Source organism: Leptopilina heterotoma, unplaced genomic scaffold (assembly GCF_015476425.1).
Source record: "Leptopilina heterotoma isolate Lh14 unplaced genomic scaffold, ASM1547642v1 Lhet_180, whole genome shotgun sequence".
Taxonomy (NCBI): Eukaryota; Metazoa; Arthropoda; class Insecta; order Hymenoptera; family Figitidae; genus Leptopilina; species Leptopilina heterotoma.
In genome coordinates, this window is record NW_025110897.1 from 2065967 (window position 1) to 2083915 (window position 17949).

The 17949-nt window shown below is 25.3% G+C and overlaps 1 protein-coding gene across 1 annotated transcript; it reads left to right on the forward strand.

The window, feature by feature from the left end:
* Window positions 1–1538: 1538 nt before the first annotated feature.
* LOC122500037 (dnaJ homolog subfamily C member 3) lies at window positions 1539–16975 on the forward strand. The gene is made up of 6 exons (XM_043608732.1): window positions 1539–1830; window positions 2063–2173; window positions 7340–7539; window positions 7733–8058; window positions 8151–8494; window positions 15388–16975. Exons 1-6 carry the CDS (start codon window positions 1782–1784, stop codon window positions 15801–15803), a joined length of 1446 nt encoding a protein of 481 aa, XP_043464667.1. The 5' UTR covers window positions 1539–1781; the 3' UTR covers window positions 15804–16975.
* The last annotated feature ends 974 nt before the right edge of the window (window positions 16976–17949 follow it).

Sequence of the window (17949 nt, forward strand, 5' to 3'; positions counted from 1 at the left end):
TTATTCAAAAATACCCGCCATGAAAGTACATTTTCCGACCGTGAAAATTCATCAAGCCGATTGCTTGACCAATCCACCGGAGGTATAGAAGCACCTTAAGCACAACTGAGTCGGGTGCGGGAGACGACTTCGGGATATGGGCTTCCTAAAGGTGCCGTCCCATGTCGGCGTAAAAACGTCAAAGCGTTGAAGCGTCGGCGTTAAAGTATGAGAGTGAACGAGATAGAGATATAAGGTTGTTTCTTTCACTCTCATGCATTTACGTTTTGACGCCGACGCTTTGACGTTTTTACGCCGACATGGGACGGCACCTTGAAGGCCAACGCAGAATAGATCTGTAACCGGAACCGCAATCGTAAGCGTAACCGTAAGAATGAGTTAAAGAAGGATAGGTATATTGTTTATCCTTCTCTAACTCATTTTTACGCTTAAGGTGCTTCTATACCTCCGGTGGATTGGTCAAGCAATCGGCTCGATGAATTTTCACGGTCGGAAAATGTACTTTCATGGCGGGTATTTTTGAATAAGTAAATGTTGAAAAGGTTTTTACTTGAAAATTTATTTAAAAAAATGATTTTATCATAGAAATTCTTTTGAAAGTAATGTTAAAAAATATGTTTTATTTTAAAAGTTATCAAATTTTAATTCAAAATGTTTTAATTTTCCAAAGAAGTGTAAAAAGCCTAATGTTTTTGAAATGCTAGTACAGACGGTACAGACTGTTTGTTATGAATGTACATAACCTAGCGTTGTGTTGTCTGTTTATTATTATTTAATATAATAATAATTAAATCATTAAATTTAGAATATAATAATATCACAAGCACGACAACACAACGCTAGGTTATGTACATTCATAACAAACAGTCTGTACCGTCTGTACTAGTATTTCAAAAACATTAGGCTTTTTACACTTCTTTGGAAAATTAAAACATTTTGAATTAAAATTTGATAACTTTTAAAATAAAACATATTTTTTAACATTACTTTCAAAAGAATTTCTATGATAAAATCATTTTTTTAAATAAATTTTCAAGTAAAAACCTTTTCAACATTTACTTATTCAAAAATACCCGCCATGAAAGTACATTTTCCGACCGTGAAAATTCATCAAGCCGATTGCTTGACCAATCCACCGGAGGTATAGAAGCACCTTTACGGTTACGATTGCGGTTCCGGTTACAGATCTATTCTGCGTTGGCCTTAACTTCAAAATGTATGTAAATTTTACATATCCCGAAACCGAACAGTTGTGCTTAGGCCTTTACCCAGCGCTCCGCTTTTCGTGACGCTATAGTCCCTGTCTTTTTCTATCTCACGCAATGCGCCACGGAAAAGCGGAGCGCTGGGTAGAGAGCAAGAAGAGTTGAATTTCTCTTTCTCGCTCACATTGATGCGCCCCATTGTCCACAGGAGCCAGACACAGAGCTGTGAACATACCATAATGTTTACAAAGTACGCACAAAACTTGTTTTGAAAGCAGCCTCCCCCACCACTTGAGTTACCAAGACTGCGGTTTTGAAAACAGCTGTCCCTCTTTTACTGTAAACAGCTTCATATCTTTACGTTTGATGGTAGTAGACCAATAACGTGAAACCACGATTGCAATGATACTAAAAGACGATGTGGATCGTGGATGATGGTTGTTTACAATTTGACACAACTGTTCAATTTTCGACGTCAAGATAGATGTCTTTTTTAATTGTCAAGTCAACTTTCGAATTATAAATTTTAGTGTGTCATTTCTTTGTAAAATTGCTAAATTCATTTTGGTGGAAGATATGTTGAACTATGCTATATTGTTAATTTTATTAGATATAGTTTTTGATGGTTTGTATTTTTAACCTTTCTAAAATTATAAGTTAATCGTTAATAAAAAGATTATACATCATAATGTATGAGCAAATTTTTTGTAAATTACCTTAAAACTTGTTAGATGTATTAAGTAATAAAAATATTGACTTTAATGGAGAATTGCAATTTAAGTTTGGTTATGATATTTGCATTTTACCTTTATAAGTAATGATCTCTAATGTTATCTTCGTGTATTCTTTTAACTTAGCCGTTGGAGGAATATCTCAGTCGGAGATTGAGAAGCATTTGGAGCTTGGTAATGAATTTCTTGCTCAAGGGAAACTCGAAGAATCACTTACAAATTACCATGCGGCCATAGGTATGTGTCAATCATATTATTTTCATCATCATTACACAATTCTTGAAGACAGTCAAAAGTATCTAAGGTTTATTTACAGAATTGTATTCTTTTAAAATTATCACTTACTTTAATGACAATGTGATTATTTTATTAGATATCTGTCAATTTAAGGGGAGGAACCGGTGAAATTTTAACTCATCTAAATTTTTTTTTATGGTTAGTCAATTGTTTTCTGAAAATTTTCAGTAACAATAAAAAACAATTGAAGCGTTGGGTGCAAGAATTAAATTAAAATTTAAAAACAATTGAAAATTGATTCTTCAGACCAGAACATTTTTATTTGTTCATAAAAATTAATTCGATTAATTAAGTTTATTTGGTTTGTTAGATTTTATAAATTCTTTTTTTCTCAATAATTAATAAATTTTGTATCATTTAAAAACTAAAAAAATGTTTTTAAAAATTTTAATTTTGAAAAAATTAAAAAATAGTCCTGATGATTCATGTTCATAGAGAAATGCATAGAAAAATTCTAAAATGCATTTATTCACTTATAGATAAAACAACTAATTTTCATAACTTCAAATCTTGGATACAAAGCTAATTATTCATTACGAATCTTTTTCCCATAAACATTTTCTTGATTAAACATAAATTATATCTGTTACCACAATGAAGCACGGACAAAACATAAATAAATAAAGGTTAATAATATCAATTGTTTCTTAATAAGTAAGGTTAATAAAAAGAAATATTTTCAATCATAATTTTTGAGAATGTGAAAGTAAAATCTATTAGGTATAACAGTTAGTAATTTTTTCCGAAAATATGTACATTTTTTTTAATAATCTATATAACTTTACAATACTTCATTTTGAAATTTGTTTATGCGAATTCCTATTAAAAAAGTGAATAAAATCCGTGCGTCACAAACTCAAGTCCGTGCGACACGTTGGTTAAATGCTAAAAAATACTGCAAAATTTATTAAAATATTAAAGAATCACTTGCAGTTGCTTCTATGTATCCTATTGTTTATGTCAGTGTAGGGGAGGGTAGGCTACATTGAACCGGGTATTTTATAAAGTCCAAGAACTAATAAAATTTTACTAATTTCGATCAGGTTTTTGTATCAAAATTAAGCTGAAGTACTCCTTTAGTTAATACACACGTTACAAACACAAATTATTATGATTAAATAATTAAATTTAATTTTTTTCTAACAAGTCACACTTTTCTTATTTTGAAGGATGTGTGTCTACATTGAACCACCTCTAATAAAACACTACAATTTACTTCAAAAATAATATTTCCACTTACACATTGTAAAAAATCTTATTTTCCACTCAAAAAAATAGAAAATTGTTATTTAATTGTTATTACTTGTTAATATAGGAGATTAATGTATTTTAATGTCAGGTTAGGTAGGTAAAGTGACAGTTTGAGTTTATCTCGTTCACAATTGTGATGAAAGCATGTCTTCCAGTATTTTGCTTACTAATTAGTAGAGCAGACAATTTTACAACTCTTAAAATTGAAAATTCTTTGCTTTTTCGGGTGGTTCAATGATGCCGCACTCACTGTATTCACATGACATTCACAACAAAAATTGTTTATAATAAATTTGTGTAAGATTTAAAGTTCTTTATCACATCGGAATATTGAAGTTGACACCCTAAGCGAAATAAATCGCAAGTTTACTAATTTTTAAAACTTCCTATTTCAATAAAAAAACGTCATTATAATTCCACCAAATTTTTTGTTTTGTACGTGAAAAACAGTTTTTTTAGTTTTTCTTTGTAAATAATAAACCTACGTGCCCGAAATTTTTGGACATAGTTTGTTTCAGTAAAACTAACTTATATATTAAATATGAAAAAATTTCACTCAGTCATTTCTCAGAAAATTGAAGTGGTTCACTGTTGACGCTGGTTCAATGTAGCCTACTCTCCCCTACATTAAATAGTTTTAAGACTTCAAAATTCGAAGAATATTTGTATATTATATCAAGGTGTTGAATAGTGTGTCCTGAAAATCTCCGTGGGTCACTCTAAATAAATTAAGAAAAAGAGAGATGTAGAGAAACGAAAAACTATTTTTAATATAGGCTTTAGAATGATCTACTAATTAGATTTAAGGTATACAATTTTATTTTGTAAATTAAGTATATTTGAAAGTTTCAGAAAAGTTAGAACATTAAAAAATGTGGTATTTTTTTATACAATTGAGATTTTTTACAAGAATTTATCTACATACATACATACATACCTTTAGAATTTCAAGTCACGAAAATTGAATGAAAAAAGTATAAAAATTTTCAAAGTTCTTTTACAACTGAAAAATAATTTTTAAAAATTAAATATAGGCTTAATGCAAAACATTATTCGAAGTTTAAACATTTTTTTTAAACAATGTATTTTAATAATACCTTTTTAGCATTTTAATATTAATTTTAACTTTTCGAATTTTTATTATACAACTTTTAATGACTTACCATTTTCTAAAAAAACACAATTCTACAAAAAAAATACGATTCAAATGATCCTATGAACGTTAAAAAATGTTCATTTCTTCGGAAGATATAAAGAAATTAGACAAATCACTTCAAGTGTTATTTTTTTAGAATTTTATCAGTTTTTCGAAAATAAAAAGAAAAAATTTTTAGATAGGTATTATTTCTTTCACGTTAAATGTTATTTAATAATAGTTATTAAAAATTAATATTTAAAAAAATATTTAATTTAATTTTTAAAAACTATGCAAATGCACATCAGCACATTCTGTTGGTTTAAATTATTTTTATTTATATCATAATTAGCATAAAAAGTCACTTCTTATTTGAAATTATATCAATGAGTTGAACATCTTCAAAATTTTAACTTACATAGATTTTCTGTATGTTAAAGTTCAAATTAAACTAGGTTATGTTTGTAATTTTGACATTATGTAAATTGTAAACACTAAAAAAAATGAATGAAGAATCTTAAAAGTGGGGATTTTTCATTTCTCCTCTTGCGCTCATAATAGAGGAAGACTTGACTCCCGACCTTCTCGTTATAGCGAAATTCGAGTGTACTGTTGATTCATATAGCTCTGGCTGTAATAGTATGTTTTTAAAAACTTTTACGAAATGGCATTTTTTACAACCCAAGTAACGATTTCTTGAATTATGCTTCAAAAACAATGTTGAAGATCGATGACAGTTTCTTCTGATGCCATTTTAACAAAAATGTTGTTATTGAAAGTTGTAGAGTTCGGAGTAAAAAAACCTTTAAAATAACGGGTCATAAATTAAAAATGGTCCATTTGTTTGTTTGCAAATGAATTTAAACCAGTCAACATGGCATATTTTTAGTTGCAATCTGTTACTAGTTTTTTAAATTGTAAACATCAATTATAAAAAATTATATATAATGTGTTACGCACCATGTTAAGTGAATGGCGCGTAACACATTATAGCATCCAGCCCCTCAATTAGTAAAAAGTCAAGAAAAGTCATTTTTTTCTCAATCCTTGTTAGACACCCTGTAAAAAAATTTTGTTTTAAATGGTTTTTTCGGACATGGATACACTACTGGTCAAAATTGAGAGACCACCCATTTTCAGGTGATTGAAGAACATTTTAAAACATAAAATGTATGTAAACTAAAATTTTTTTCTTTTTATTTTTTGAAAGATGATAAAATTTTGAAAAGAACAAGATCTTTTAGAAGTCGTTTGGCCAATATTTTATTTAGATTTATGTATTTTTAAAAAATCGTCATTTTCAATGTTTTACAAAAATTTGAATAACTTCTAAAATAATGAACGCATTTTAATGATCTTAGGCTTATTTTAAAGGTCATTTGCTACACTATAAGAATTACTTATAGGCATTAACGTATAATTTTTTTCTTAGAAAATTTAGGCCGTCAAACTTGGATCAAAAAAATTCAAAACAATTTTTCTGTACTAAAAACTATTTTAGAAAACATATAAAACATCATATGGTGTAGATATTTCAAGAAAATTTACTTAAAAAAATACGTTTGAATTTTAAAAATTATTTTTCAGTTAATAAAATTGTTTCAAATTTTTTGAATTTTTTTGGTCCAAGTTTGACGGACTGCATTTTCTAAAAAAAATTACACGTTAATGCCTATAAGTAATTCTTATAGTGTAGCAAATGACCTTTAAAATAAGCCTAAGATGATTAAAATACGTTCATTATTTTAGGAGTTATTCAAATTTTTGTAAAACATTGAACATGATGATTTTTTTAAAATATCTAAATAAATTATTGGCCAAACGACTTTTCAAATATCTTGTACTTTTCAAAATTTTATCATCTTTCAAAAAAAGAGACAGAACAAAATTTTAGTTTTAATAAATTTTATGTTTTAAAATGCTTTTCATTTTCCTGAAAATGGGTGGTCTTTCAATGTTGACCGGTAGTGCATTTAGGAAATTTAAATTTAATTAAATAAAATAAATTAAAATATTAATTTCTAAGTGTTTATTACTTTTAGTATTTGGTCAAAAGAAATGTCCACATAGACCCAGTAAAATTTAATTTTATCCCTTTTATTTTTTTAAATTTTTAAAGGATTTGTTATCAAAAGAGTTATTTTTAGTTGCAAACATCGTAAATATTTTTTAGTGCTTCCACATAGAGGAAGGATTGTATTGGCAAAATTTTTGATTGTGATTCCGAATAAGCCGCTCTCCCCGATTTCAATGAAACTTGATATACTCACGTATTTTGGTGCGCTGATTACGAAAATCATAGTGAAAATTGGCGCAAATTTGCATTTCATAGTAAAAACCATAAAAAAGTGGTTTTTTGCATTTAACTCATAAAAATGCAGAATTAAAAAAAAGGTTTCCAACAAAAGTTGCAGGTTTTAACAAAACGCCGTATTTTCCTCTCCGTTGGGCACGTTAAAAATGAGAGAGCTTTTTTTGATAAGTCTCCTCACATTCATGCACATAAACATAATTGTAAAAAGAGATAAAATGGAAGCTTTACGAGCAGTAGTAATAAATATATTATTGTACACCAACGGTAACTTGTTAAGGTAGATCGTCTAGAAGAAGACGTTCAAGCTTGAAGCTTGAACTAGAATATAAATGCTGTGGCCGAAGTTTTTGGTGAATATGAAGTAATAGTGAGATTCCTTTAGTTCAGCTGATTCCTTTGTTTGCAGATGGTGATCCTAACAATTATTTGACTTATTTCAAACGAGGAACTGTATATTTAGCTTTAGGAAAAGCCAAGTTTGCTCTACTTGATTTTGAAAGACTGCTAGAACTTAAACCTGATTTTACTGTTGCAAGGTTGCAGCATGGTAATATTTTATTAAAACAAGCATTATTTGATGAAGCGGAGCATGACTTTACGAATGTGGTAAATATTCCTTTACAAACAAACCTATTCATTTTTTATCCTACATGCTTGACGAATGGCGCTTTTTGATGACAGGAAGTAAAGCCATTCATTTGTTCGGCCATTTTATCCCAAGGGCAAAAAACTGAATGATTTTTTACTTCCTGTCGTAAGGTAACATTGGTTATTCATCCTCTCAATTAATTTCTTATAGCTTGCGTTAGAACCAAATCATCATGAAGCCTTAAATGGAATTTCAAAGGTGGATGCTTTAAGAAACCAATTAGAGAGAATAGAGTTTTTAGTAAGTAAACGAGAATATAGTGCAGCAGTCGAACTTATCACTGCTGTCATTGAAGACTGTCCGTGGTCTCCATATCTTCGACAACTCAGATCTGAATGCAATGTTGCTCTCGGCGAATTTATGAAGGCAATTGCAGACATTCGATCTACGACTAAGTTAGTGTCGGACAATACACAAGGTTTTTACAGCCTCTCGCTATTACTTTATCAGATTGGAAATGTCGACGAAGCTTTAACGTAAGTATTTATTTGCCAAGTATTCCAGTTTCTGTTTATAATTCCTCAATTTATTATATGTTTATTTTATAAAACGAACGTATAATTTACAGAGAGATTAGGGAATGTCTCAAGCTGGATCATGAGCATAAAGATTGCTTTCCACTTTATAAAAAAATTAAGAAAATTGCAGCAACTTTGAACAAGGCAAAGAATGCGCGAGAAGTAAACGATCATGAAGAGTGCATTACTTTAGCTAATCGAGTGCTTAAGGAGGAAAGCAAAGAGTCGAATGTAAGATTTTTGGCCATGGATTTACTTTGTGTATGTTACACTGGTAATAACGAAATTAGTGAAGCAATTTCAAGCTGTAATGACGCTTACGATATACGAAAAGAGCCTGAAAATATTTGCAATAGAGCTGATGCTTATCTTGCCGGGGAAATGTTTGACGATGGTAAGTGTTTTATTTTAATAATTCCAAAAGTATTTCGTGTAGAATTTACACGAATTATTACACTACGTTTCTTGTACAGGATTGCCACAAATATTTCATTTTATTTTTCCCTGACTTTTCCCTGATTTCCAGACAAAATTTTCACTTTTTTCCTGACTCTGAAGAATATTCTGATTCACTCCAAAAATTATTAGATACGAAAAAATATCTTTTATTACATTTATTTACAAATTTCTTCAAAAGTCAAATTATTCAAAAACATCAATAACTTAATTTCCAAATAAATATTTAATCATTATTATTTTTCCATACGAATTAAAATTCTTCAAAAGATTCAAATTCAAACCTTTTTCAAATTACATAACAACTTATCAAAATTTTATTGTAAAACATGAAGATATCGATCACTCCAAGTCTTCGACTCGGAATGATCAATTTCTTCGTGTTTCACAATAATTTAAATTGCCATAAAATTTTTCAAAAAGAATTTTATTTATTATTAATTATTTTTATTTATTATTACTTTTATTATTTTTTATTAGATACTTATTTACAAAAACCCTAATAAAATTCTTCGCAAGAATTCAATTATTTTTACAAGTAGTAAAATTTTTCAAAAGAATTAAATTATTTTAAAAAAATTTAATAAAATTCGTTGCAAGAATTCAATTATTTTTATAAATAGTAAATCGATTATTCGGAAATTCATCTTTAAATCAATTTTTATTCGAAAATTCTACGAAAATTCAATTATTTAAATTCAAACATAAATAATTTACTGAATAATTGGATTTTTATTAAAATTGAATTCTTTTGACGAATTTGAATAAGATTTTTAAGAATAATCACATTTTTTAATGAATTCGATTAAAATTGTATAAAACAAATAATAAAAATCCTACGATGAGTTTTATTGTTTATAATTAAATTCGTGAGAACACTTTTATTATTTATTCTTCGCAGAAATTCAATTATATTCAAAAATTTAAAGAAATTTTCGTCAAAATTTCAATTCTCTTTATCAATTATAAGATTCTTTGAAATTTAATTATTTTCAGAAATTGTAATAAAATTCATGTTAAAATTTCATTTATTTTCAAAAATTTTGTTCAATTAAATGATTTTCAATATCTATTGATTTAATGAACATTTCCAAAAGAATTCAATTATTTAAAAACAATTTTAATAAAATTCTACGCAAACATTTATTAAATATTTTCAAAAATAATATAAAATTGATTTTAGGAAATCAATTATTTTCATAAATGATAAAACTCATCGCAGAATTTCAAATATTTTTAATACAATTTTAAATAAATTCCTTGAAAAATGCAATTATTATTAAAAATTTTATTAAAACTTGAGGAAAGAATTCAATTTTAAGAAACATTCAATTATTTAATAATTAATTCCTCGCAGAAAATCAATTATTTTCAAAAATTTTTAAGTAATTTTGCAAAAGAATTCAATTAGCTTGATAAACAACAGAATCGCATAAATTCTTCCCATAAAATCAATTATTCTAAGGAATTTTAATAAAATTCTTTTCCAAAATTCAATTATTTTGATAAATATCAAAATTCATCACAAGAATTTAATTCTTTTGAAAAATAATAAAATACTTTGCAGAAATTAAATTATTTTCAAAATGTTTTAAAAATTCTCGTCAAGAATTAAATTATCTAATTATGAATAGATAGGCAAATTCTTCTCAAGAATTAAATTATTTTCAAATTTTTTTTTAAAATTCTTCACAAGAAGTCAATTATTTTAAAATTTTTCAATAAAGTTCTTCTCATGAATTCAATTGTTTTCAAAAATTATTATTTAAATTCTTCTCAGGAATTCAATTATTTTTAAAAAATTTAATAAAATTATTGAAAATGCAGAGAGAAACTGAGAGTGGTTATGTCCATAGTAAAGGTAACTATTAAGTTAGTAGCGCCACCGTGGTCGCTGGGCGAAACGATGTCCGTAGAATAGATAATTACCTAAATTTTTCCAGTTTTCTGCATTATCGCGATTACGTTGCAGACATCATCCATCTGATTTCGATCACTCACACAGACGCGATGTCCGCGTAAACAATCGGAGCGATTCGTGAAACTTCGGTTATGGTCGAAGATCGACAAAAAATCCAATGCATAGTATAAAGCTGGAGAGAATTCTAATCTCACGTGTTCGACATCGCGTGTCAATTTTGCATTAATGGAAATTTATGGTGGTCACAAGTTTCAGTTAATAAATATCCCTGACAATTTACAGACATTAAAATTATGATTTTTCCTGACAAAATTCTTTAAACAAACAAAATTCAAAAAACAAAATATGAAAGTTTATGGAAAATGAGTAAAATTTATGAAATTGAATAATTTCTTATAATTATAATCATAACCCTTCCTGAATTTATTTTCAATAATTTTTAACTCACCTTCACCTCTAAATCAATTATTTTCAATTAATTTTTTAAAAGTTCTTTTGAAGAATTTTAATTATAAATATGACTATGATTTAGCAAAAATTGTATTAAGTCAAAAAAGTTAATTTTTATTGCTTTATTCGAAGATCATTAAATATTAAAAAATCCTAAGAATTAAGTGGTTTTTAAAAAGATTTTAATGTAATTTTTCGAAAATAATTGAATTTCTTAAAAGAGTTTTTGTATATTATTTTTAAAAAAATAAATAATTTTTTAATGAATTTTAATTAAATACTAGAAACAATTCGCGAGCCGACTTCTCACTCACTTTTTAAGATGAAATTAGCGATTTTAGAAATTATAGAACGTAAAAATTTGTAATTCAAATTTTTCTTTATAAAAATAAAATATGAATTGGAATATATAGTTTTAATATTACAATAATTAAAATAATCATATATTCTGACATACTAAATTAAAGCAAAAGTCAGAAATTTATATTAAAAGTACTGAAAAAATTAAATTTTTAGAATTCATAAAAATTTTTGAATTTTTGTGTTTTTTTGTTTAGACTCATAAACGATAAATATTACGAATTCTAATACAAAACCTTAAATTTTTTAATTTCTGACAAAAATATATTTTTAAATAACTTAAATCTTGAACAATTATCATAAAATAAATAAATTATTTATTGAATAATTTTACTTAAATATCTCAAAATTAATTCAATTTTAAAAGAGATATAAATAAAATTTTAAACGGTTTCAATTTGAAATTTTATAAAATTTCAATGTTAAATAAATTTAATTATAAATTTTAATGAATCATTTTTGAACAATCTTAATAATTCAAAATCTTCTAAAATTAGTTAAATTTATCAATATATATTTAATTAATTATTAAAAATAATGGATTAATAGAAGAATTTTAGTTAAAAACACTAAAAAAATTGAATTTTGAAGAAGTTACAAATGATCGCAGGAATTCAATTATTTTCAAAAGTTATACAATTCTTATCCCAAAATTCAATTATGTTCAAAATTTACAAAAAATCACGACAAAATCCCAATTATTCTCTTTAAAAATAAAAAAATTTCTCTTCAAATTTCAATATTATTTTCAAAAAATTTTCTCATATTTCAATATCTACTATTTTAATAAAATTACCTAAAAGAATTCAATTTAAAAACAATTTTAATAAAATTGTACGCAATTTTATTTTTTCACAGGAAATTTTTTCATAGGAATTTAAATATTTACAAATTTTCTATAAGTTTCTTCTCAATAATTCAATTATTTTCAGAAATAATAAAACTCATCGCAGAATTTCAATTATTTTTAATACAATTTTAATCAAATTTTTTGAAAAATGTAACTATTCCAAAAAATTTTATTTAAATTCGTCAAAAGAATTTAATTTTTTTCAAAATTTGTTAATAAAATTCTTTATAAGAATTAAATTTTAAGAAATGTGCAATTATTCAATAAATAATTTACTTTTGTATTTTAATAATTAAATTCTCGTAGAATTATCTAATAAAAATTGATTTGAAAATGAATTTTATTTTAAATTTTAGATAATAATAGTAGAATAAAAAAAAAGTTTTTTATAAGTTACAGTAACAATATTCTTATAATATGAAAATTTTAATTAAATTTTTTAATTGACAAATATAATTTATAAACATTTTTTTTTATTTATGTTTAAAAAACTTTGAATTTTAATAAAACAATTAAATTTCAGAAATAGAATTGATGCAAATTATTTCCTTATACAAATTGAGAATTTTCTAGAAAAATATTAAGAAATGGGAATATCTAATGTTTTTCTTGACAAAAGAAAAAATGAGTTTGTAAACAATATTCTTATTTATAAATAAGAATATATTTATAGAATAAGAATATATTTTGCTAAATCATAGTCATATTTATAATTAAAATTCTTCAAAAGAACTTTTAAAAAATTAATTGAAAATAATTGATTTAGAGGTGAAGGTGAGTTAAAAATTATTGAAAATAAATTCAGGAAGGGTTATGATTATAATTATAAGAAATTATTCAATTTCATAAATTTTACTCATTTTCCATAAACTTTCATATTTTGTTTTTTGAATTTTGTTTGTTTAAAGAATTTTGTCAGGAAAAATCATAATTTTAATGTCTGTAAATTGTCAGGGATATTTATTAACTGAAACTTGTGACCACCATAAATTTCCATTAATGCAAAATTGACACGCGATGTCGAACACGTGAGATTAGAATTCTCTCCAGCTTTATACTATGCATTGGATTTTTTGTCGATCTTCGACCATAACCGAAGTTTCACGAATCGCTCCGATTGTTTACGCGGACATCGCGTCTGTGTGAGTGATCGAAATCAGATGGATGATGTCTGCAACGTAATCGCGATAATGCAGAAAACTGGAAAAATTTAGGTAATTATCTATTCTACGGACATCGTTTCGCCCAGCGACCACGGTGGCGCTACTAACTTAATAGTTACCTTTACTATTGGCGATTCAAACAGCTAAACTAGCGCCTCCGGTGGCCGAGTTTAAACTAATATATACACGACTCCCTGCATGGTGTTCAATGTAAATATCAACGTTTTTATAGTTTTTCAGTTTTATTTTCACTATTAAATCAAGTTTTTTTTTAATTGTTCTACTTGTTTAAATATTTATTAAATATATTATAATAATTTTGAAAAAGCATCGTTACTCGCGGACAGAAAGAAAAGAAAAAACGGGAACGAAACAAATGTTGTTCGCTCTGAATTGAAAAAAAACAGAAAATCTTTATCAGCTTCCAAAAAATGTTGTAAGACGTAAACAGTAGGCTATTGCATTTAAAACAGGAAAAAAATTAACCGACAAAATGAAAGTTTGCAGTACAAATTTTAAATCTAAAGATTACATATCAACTAGAAAGAACATTTTTTGGTTATGTTTTTATATGTTTGACAAAAATTCTAATTTTATATTACTTCTAATTATATATTATTAATTTAATCTCTATAGACATTAAATTAATAATATAAAATTAGAATTTTAGATTATTAGAAATATAATATTATTAATATTAGAATTAGAGCGGAACATAATAATTGTTTCGATCCCGTTTTTTCTTTTCTTCTGTTCATGAGTAACGATGCTCTTATCCATATTTATTATAATTTATTTAATAAATATTTAATAAGGTTAACAATTTAGAAAAAAATTGATTTAATATAATGAAAATAAAACTGAAAAACTTTAAAAATGTTGATATTTACATTGAACACCATGCAGGGAGTCGTGTATATATTAGTTTAAACTCGGCCACCAGATGCGCTAGTTTAGCTGTTTGAATCGCCAATGGACATAACCACTCTCAGTTTCTCTCTGGAAAATGTTTTTAATTATTTTCAAAAATTGTTATAAAATTCTTCAATATAATAAATTTCATTAAAATTTTAATTAAATTCTTTAAAAGAAATTAAATATTTTCAAAAGTTGTTAATACAATTTTTCGTAAAAATTAAATTTTAAGAAACATTCAATATTATTCATTTTTGTATTAAATAGGTAATTGATATCTCGTAGAAATAATTTTTTTGAAAGAGTTTAATTGAATAATAATTGATGTTAATGATTTAAAGTTGAATTTTAGTTAAAAATTCTAGAAAATGTTAATTGAATTGAAATGATACAAATAATTGTGAAGAAATTGGAGTAACAATATTCTTATAATAATAAAATAATGATTTTGTCAGTCGGTCATTTTTATGTTTTATAATAATATTCTTATTCAATTTGAAAAGGTTTGAATTTGAAATTTTTGAACATCTTAATTCCAATGAAAAAAAATGATTAAATATTTATTTTAAATAAAACTATTGATGTTTTCGAATAATTTTACTTTTGAAGAAATTTGTAAATAAATGTAATAGAACATTTTTTTGAGTATCTAATAATGGAATTTTGAAAAGATTTTGTAGAAATAATAATTTATTTTGAAAAATTAATTGAATTTTGTTTTGAAATTATTTGAAGTTTTTATTTTCTAATATATATATAAATATTTACCTAATTGAAGAATTTTTTTGAATAATCGAAATTTCGTAAAATTGAATTGTAAACGAATGAATTTGAAAATTCTCAAAGAACTTTTTTATAGAAGCTATATGATCAAAAATTTGAATTATATATGCAAGTTGTATAAACAAATAAATTTTTGTCCCTTTTTGAAGAAAAAAATGCACCTTTTTTGAGGATAAAAAGTACTGTGATGCCTGTAAGTTCTTTAAAATTTTGAATTATTGAATTCGTTGAAAATTGAGAGTTTTCTTATGAATTTTAAAAATAAAATTTTTTTCAGTACTTTTACTCAAAATCCCTGACTTTTCCCTGACCTGTGGCAACCCTGTTGTAATATAACTCATGTTTCATCATATTCATTCACTGTAAAATTCCACTTGCTTTCATTTTAGCTATTCGAGATTTTAAGGAGGCATTAGACATCGATCCGAATATGCAAAGAGCAAAAGATGGCCTTCAACTAGCACAACAACGCCAAAAGTTGTCCGAGACACGGGACTACTATAAAATTCTCAATGTTCCACGAACAGCGTCCAAGAGAGATATTACCAAAGCTTACAGAAAAGCGGCGCAAAAGTGGCATCCGGATAATTTCCAAGATGGCGACGAAAAGAAGAAAGCGGAGAAAAAATTTATAGACATTGCCGCAGCTAAAGAGGTTTTGACAGATGACGAGAAGCGAGAAAAGTTTGATAGGGGCGAGGATCCTCTAGACCCAGAGTCAGCAAAACATTCTGGATCAAATCCTTTCCGTGAATTCCATCAGTTCCATGGTTCACCATTTCAATTCAAATTCCATTTTAACTAAATTAAATAAATGGCATCAATTTTTTATTGCTCATCGCAAAGTTATAAGAACTTTGCCAACTAATCGAAGCATTCTGATCTTACTTTTTCTTCACTCGCACAGGACTTTTATACAATTGAACAAAAAGTTGGATTAGAATTTCTTCACAAATAAAGCAACATGGTTTTTATAATTAAAATGTTAACGTATTTTACAAGGCAGAAAAGACCATTTTTCTAAGCTATAGAGATTCAAATTCTAATACAATTGTAAAAATAGTTAAATTTCTTTTCATTTCAGTAGTTACGTCTTTAATTTTTTTCTTTTTTTTTGAATGAATTGAATAAAAGATATATGTATTGCATAGAAATGATCACAAATGATAATTCTTATCTGCAGCGCTCTGGAAAATTAATTTGAGTAATTAGAATTTTTTTGAATTCATCAAATTTTAAATATTGTCTGTTAAATATTTTTTTAGTTTATTTTTTAGTAATGCTAACATGCTACAAGTAATTCGTAATATTCTTAATTAATTAATTAATTATTACTGTTAAAGCTAGTATATTGATTTTTATAATCCTTAATAATTAATATTCATGTGAACGCATTTTATAAATAATTTTTGTATCAAAAATTAGAAAGAAAGAACTATACTATAAATATGAACTGTAAAACATGGGTGTGGCAAAATTATGGAAGCCTTTTAATATTTTTAGATATAATTTTTAAGCCAAATAAATTTTATTTGCACATTTCGCTCCAAAATGCACACTTCCTAAATATTTCAGGAGTTCCATACTTTTGCTATACCCTGTTATTTGCGAGAAATGTAAGTAAAATTATGTGGTTTGTACAAAATTTTACGTTAATTTTCAGATTTCAGTTTTTATAAAATTTAAATATTCTAAAAGTAATTAGAGGTATTAATAGAGATAGGAACTTTGTGCTCGAGCATAAAAGCACAAATTTCGAAAATATTATCTTGCGTGAAAATTCACATTAAACATATTTTTCAACAATAATAATTGCAATTTGCAAAGGACTCGAAAACAGGGTTTCTACTAGCCGGGAATTTTTTCACTAAATTATAAAAAAAAAATTATTATTTTAATTTGTTTTTAAAAAATCGCTTTTTATTTGAATTTTTATAGATATTTATACTGTTCTCTAAATTTAAATTAGTTAAAAATAATTAATTTGATAGTAAAAAATCAGTCACTGATTCAAATATACAATATAAATAAATTTTTAAAAAATAATCGAATTAATAGAAATTTTGTGTAATTCAACTGCAAATAATTAAATTTGTTAATGAATTTGATTAGAACCAGAAACTTTTTAACAAATCGAATTTTCAGAGTATTTTAATTTAATAATTGAATTTTTTAAAGAGTCATATTATTTAATGTATTCATGTTTCTTAGTGCGAAGATTAATAATTAAAATTTTTATTAGTTAATTTAAAAAAAGATACACACTTCAAATTTTTTAATAAAATTGAATTTTTGCAAAGTTTTTTTGAAAATTCTGAAAAATAAGATTTTTGAAATTTTTCAATTCTATTGTTTCAATATAATTGAATTTTTATAAAGAAATAATTACAAAATTTTTAAATAATTGAAATTTCTTTACATTCTATTAAAAATAATTGAATTCTTTTAAGGAATTTTATTAAAATTTTTCGAAAATAATCAAAGAAAGTTAATCACTTATTGTTTTAAAAATTTTTAATAAAATTCTTTGCATGAATTCAATTATTTTTATAAATAATAACCTTTTTTTGAAAGGATTCAATTACTTTTATAAATAGTAAAATTTTTTGCAGAAATTTAATTATTATCAATACAATTTTAATAAAATTGAATAATCAAATTTTCAATTATAATTATAAACAGAAAAGATTATTTTAAAAAATTGAAAAAATTCTTTGTTTTATTCAATTATTTTCCAAATTTTCAATTAAAATTTTAAAAAAAAAACATTATTTTCAAAAAATTTAAAGAAATTTGTCAAAAAAATTTATTAATAAAAATTTTTGAAGCTATTTGTAGATTTAATTATGTTTAAAATCAAATAAATTTAAATTTGATGAGAAAAAAAGTGGAAAAAATTAAGATAAAGCCGGGAGAAAACGGGGAATTTTGTTGATCGAAAATAGTAGACA

Excerpts from the sequence above, each read along its gene's own strand:
- LOC122500037 (XM_043608732.1), top strand. The coding sequence starts at position 1,782 with ATGTTGAACTATGCTATATTGTTAATTTTATTAGATATAGTTTTTGAT. Across the intron at positions 1,831-2,062 it reads ATTAGATATAGTTTTTGATG|CCGTTGGAGGAATATCTCAG; the intron begins GTTTGTATTTTT and ends CTTTTAACTTAG. Across the intron at positions 8,059-8,150 it reads AATGTCGACGAAGCTTTAAC|AGAGATTAGGGAATGTCTCA; the intron begins GTAAGTATTTAT and ends TATAATTTACAG.